This window comes from Myotis nattereri (assembly GCF_964212035.1).
Source record: "Myotis nattereri genome assembly, chromosome: 3".
Taxonomy (NCBI): domain Eukaryota; kingdom Metazoa; phylum Chordata; class Mammalia; order Chiroptera; family Vespertilionidae; genus Myotis; species Myotis nattereri.
In genome coordinates, this window is record NC_138077.1 from 189861114 (window position 1) to 189865980 (window position 4867).

Genomic DNA, 4867 nt, shown 5'->3' on the forward strand with positions numbered 1-4867 from the left:
TTTAAACCTTTTGAATTTTGAACCACATGCAAGTGCTACCTTTTTCAAAAGGTAAATTTAAATTTAAGAATATATAATGGGAATTGAACAAGATGCAATGGTTAGGTGATTCAAGGTGAAAGGTTTCAGAGATAGGATGCAGCAGAAGAGAAAAGTAAAAAGTATTACAAAGTTTCTGTCAGACTCCAGAATTCCATGTGGTGCTTCAAAGTCTGAAGTAAATATTCCTCAAGGCCATCAAATTTCTTTCTGTTTAATTCTCTGCTCATTATACAGTTCTCGATTTTTTACGAGCCTCGATATTGAGAAAGGAGTGTCCCAAGAGCGGACACAAGTATTCAGGTCATCAGAGAGGTAGATCCTTTCATGGCAAATAAGATACTGACTAATTTAAACCAGTCTCTGAAGAGGTCGATAAGGAGTTATTTCAGGCACACTGATAAAACATGGAACTGCAGAGCTAAAGACTACACCGTGGGCCAGTCAGACCCCACCAAGGGTCTGTGCAAAAACAGGACCCAGCCTTAACTGGGTAGAGCTACCATTGGCATACCTGGAATTTTCAGTATGTCTGTCCTCTGTTCTACCACTAGATCAGTCCAAACAACTTACCCTAAAGGTCACAATAACTTGAAGGCTTGGGATGGTGAGGAAACCACATCTTTGGGCCTAAGCGAGTCACAGTATTTTTTTTTTTAAGGCAGTGCCAAATCAGCTTCCTTTCCCACACAGGAATCACTGTGCCTTAGAGGTACCAGAAAATGGCGAGTCTTGTGCTCAAGAGATTTAAAAAAATCCAGGACTAACAAAACGTGCACTGTATAAGAGAACACATTCTTGTTCTCTACTCTAATGTTTAAATTATGTATCTAAAGATAATAAAATTCTTAAATAAGTATAAGGAGACTCATTGCCAAAGAGTTATTTCTGGACACTGCAAAAATACCTGCTCACAGGTCTGCAGTCCAGGCTACATCATCTAATTTAATATGAATGGATCAGCAATCACTCAGTGATTTTTAATCGGATCAAACCATGAATCTTTGAGGACCCAGTTAGCTCTCAATTTTCTAAGGTAAGAAAGAACATGAGACACAGAGATAAGCTCACATCTAAGTCTCATTTTAGCCAACAGTTTTTAAATTCCTCCTCCCACTAAAGATACCACAGCTAACAGGCAACGTAACCTATTGATTGCAAATGCCTCTTCTTTCCACCATCTGACAGTTGTTCACATGATCGTTATGACAACCAAAATCAGGAAAAAGGAAGAGGAAAATGAGTGAGAGGGGCTGAAATAGTGGAGGGTTTAGATAATTCATAAACTGGGTAAACTGAGGCCTCCACAAATGTCTTATTTAACTGAACTGAAAGATGACTGACATCTTGTCATCTCAATTTTAATACAATAGCCAAGTCACTGAAGCCACCAAGCCAAACTGTTAAACTAACTTGTGAAAAGAAATTGTTTCAGGAACCTGGATTCTACCATCAACAGTAGTTAATAAGGTTTACAAGCCATCATTTACTAGTTCTCATTAAGAATTAACTAATGTTTCATTACCTGATCCCCAGTTAATGCTACTGATAAAGAGCAATGGAAAATTTGGAGAAGTGATCAATCAACCTCTTTCTTCCATATGCTCTATTGGAATATGAGTAAGAATAAGAGTGGTATGATGGGGAAGTGGGGAGTCAATAAGAAAAAAAGGGGGACATCTGTAATACTTCAACAAAAAAGATAAATTTTTTAAAACTTCAATAAATAACTGTTTATAAAAATTCCTTTAAAAAAAGAGTAGTATGACACATGAGGAGTGGGGGTGGGACTAGTCATCAAAATGGCATCTGACTCCCCAAATGTAGCAGGCTCACTCCAGTGGGTTGCTTCACTGTGACTCAAGATCTGTCAACCAAGGACACAAGGGAATTTGAGTAAAATCAAGAGATACACTCCTAAATTTTAAACAGAATCTTCTAATAGATTTAGGACAAAATCTAGCCAAGAGTCAACTTTAAGAAATTAACCTACTCAACATAAACTGATTCTAAAGTACTTTTGAAAATGAATTCTTGCTAATGCAAAAATTCAGAAAAGAAGTCTGAGGACCTGGTTTCCTAATGACACATTTATCTATTGGTAGAGGGCACTAAAATAGATTACTAGGTGTCTAGCAGTATCAATGTATCATCTCCCTGTTCTCCTCACATAACCTTATTTTTCTAAAATAAAAGGTAATAAACCCGGCTGGCGTGGTTCAGTGGTTGAGCATCGACTTATGAACCAGGAGGTCATGGTTGGATTCCTGGTCAGGGCACATGCTTGGGTTGATCCCCAGTGGGGAGCATGCAGGAGGCAGCTAATCAGTGTTTCTCTCTCATCATTGATGTTTCTATCTCTCTCTCCCTCTCTGAAATCAATTAAAATATATTTTAAAAATAAATAAAACAAAACAAAAGGTAATGAGTGAAAGCATCGATTATGCATATACTTCCCTTGTCAGTATTGATAAATACAAATGCATTTGAATATTTCTTGTATGCTATATGCCCAATATGTTACATGGCAAATCCACGGCACGATGAACAGAAGTAAATTAACAATAGTTCCCAAAATATAACTATCTTTCTCCCCAACCAAACAAAAAAAAATTTTCCCAACTCCTCTACTTATATTCCAAATTCAGAAAGATAACAAGGAAACAAAATATTTATAGACACTCGTATCTGTAAATTTCAAGTGGAAACATTTCACTAATAACCATGCTTTCCTATCACACTGATTTTTAATTGGATCAAACCACGAATCTTTGAGGACACAGAAAACAAAGACTACAAGACTGTGCCAATTTATAATGACCATATTTCACCTTTAGAAGGGTAATATCACCATGGAAGCAACAAATTCAATGCGTCCCTTGCTTCCTTCTCTCCAGCGATTATACGGATCCTACACTAAGGCCACAATCCGCTAGCTTCTGCCACCACATACACATTAGGCCTCAAACGCACTCCGGAGCCAGGGCTAGGCTGTCTAGAGACCCGCGCTGTGTCACTGCAGAAAGCAGTTTCCCACTGCACGTATCCAGGAAGAAAGCCACCTCAGCACTGTCAGATCCCAGCAAGTCGGTAAAACGACAGAAGGCACTGCTCACCAAATGGCCGGCAGCAACAATCATCACCTTTAAAAAATCAACTAAGCACTTTTCCTCCCCATCACCACCTCACTTTTCTCCTCTCCCCCTTCCCTCACCCTCTCCTCGCTGTCACAGTCACACAAACTGCAGTTCATCCCCAGCTTTGCAAGTGGAAGGCTGTAAGCTCTGGGCTGCCTCTGGAATGACAGCCCAGAACTCATTCAAAACCCTGAAATAGAGACACCCTCACCCGCACACACCACGCCACTCCCCCACCGCCATCATCACCCCCCGCCCCCCCAACCCCGCAACACACACGCACACTCGCCCTCGCAACCTCTGGGCGCTGCAGAGCCCCTAGCAGGCCAGCAGCAAGAGGAGCACGAGGTTACCGTTCAGGATGACTGGGACGGCCGAAGCTCCAGGAACCCCTCCCCACACAACCACCTCCCAGGCGCGGCGCGGACGCTGGAGGACCTCCGCCCGCCGGGGTGGGGGTCGGGGGGAGACACGCTACCTTTAGACTGGCAGTCCGCACAAAACTTGTTATCCTCCTCCAGCAGCAGGTTGGCCAGGACCGCCTGGTACCGATCCACGTCCTTCACTGACTTGCCCGTCATGGCCAGGGTGCCGGCGGGGGCAGAGGGCGATGCGCCCTCTTCACCCCCAGAAACCTTTGCCTCGGTCCGGAGGTGAGGACTCCCCGTCCCCCACCCAGGGTCACTTCCTGAGCGGGGCAGGACTCTCTCCACTGCCCCGCGCCCCTCCTCGGGTCAGCCGCGCCCGCCCCCCACTCTGCAGCCCCTCAGCGCTGCGCCCCCTGGCGGGCTTAGGAAGGCAGAGAAAGCTGCCGGACCAGGGGCCCTCGGCCCATGCAAAGAGGGCTCTCGGGCCTCCCGGGTGCCTGGCACAGAAACGACTGCCTGGCCTGCCTGTCTGCGAGCCAAGCGTCCCGGGCCCCCGTTTCCCAGGCAGCTGCCGGCCGCTCCGCCACCACCTCTGCCGTCTACTTCCGGCAGATCTTCCTCTTCACTTCCACCCTGCCCAGCCCGCGCATGCGCCACGCCCCCACCACTTGGTACTGGGCTCTTCCCGGGGCTCCGCCTCTGAGTAACCAATCCGGGCAGACGTGAGGGGCGGAGCTTGGATGGGGCGGAGGGAGGAGTGGACACGCCCCTAGCATGCCCTTGGAAGGGAATGAATGGAGCCAGGCAGAAAGACTCCCTTTGAAAGAAAAGAGAAACAGCAATGAACTCCCCCCACCCCCAGCACCTCTTTCATTTAATAAAAAAAAAATCTAGAGATTCTTTATGTCAAAAAGTAAAAAAACACCCCTTGCCTAGCCGGCATGGTTCAGTGGTTGAGCTTTGACCTATGAACCGGGAGGGCACGGTTTGATTCCCCGTCAGGGCTCATGCCCGTGTTGCAGGCTCAATCTCCAGTGTGCGGCAGCCAATCAATGATTCTCTCTCATCATTGATGTTTCTATCTCTCTCTCCCTCTCTCTTTCTCTCTGAAATCAAATAAAAATATATTTTTTAAAAAAACACTAAAATATTCTCATAGCTGCCTCAGGAGTAGATCTTAACCCTTCCATATAGAGAGATGACTTCATATCTGCAGGCCATTTGGACTAAACCTAATCTGAGTTCATTATGCGTTTCCTCTGGCTCTTCTTGTGGTTCTTCTTAGATGTTTTTGGAGATTTTGAGTGTACCCTGTGTCTGTGA

At 45.2% G+C, this 4867-nt stretch overlaps 1 protein-coding gene across 4 annotated transcripts in view; it reads right to left on the reverse strand.

The window, feature by feature from the left end:
- The window catches only part of SMAP2 (small ArfGAP2), a 48138-nt gene extending 43937 nt beyond the window's left edge, over positions 1-4201 (reverse strand). Inside the window, exon 1 of one of the 4 annotated variants that reach the window (XM_081085866.1) lies at positions 3655-4201. In XM_081085866.1, the coding sequence (XP_080941992.1) occupies positions 3655-3757 (103 nt within the window). In that variant the 5' untranslated portion in view covers positions 3758-4201. The remainder of the gene's footprint in view (positions 1-3654) is intronic. The other 3 variants (XM_081085865.1, XM_081085867.1, XM_081085868.1) reach the window with 3 other exon arrangements.
- Positions 4202-4867: the final 666 nt, after the last annotated feature.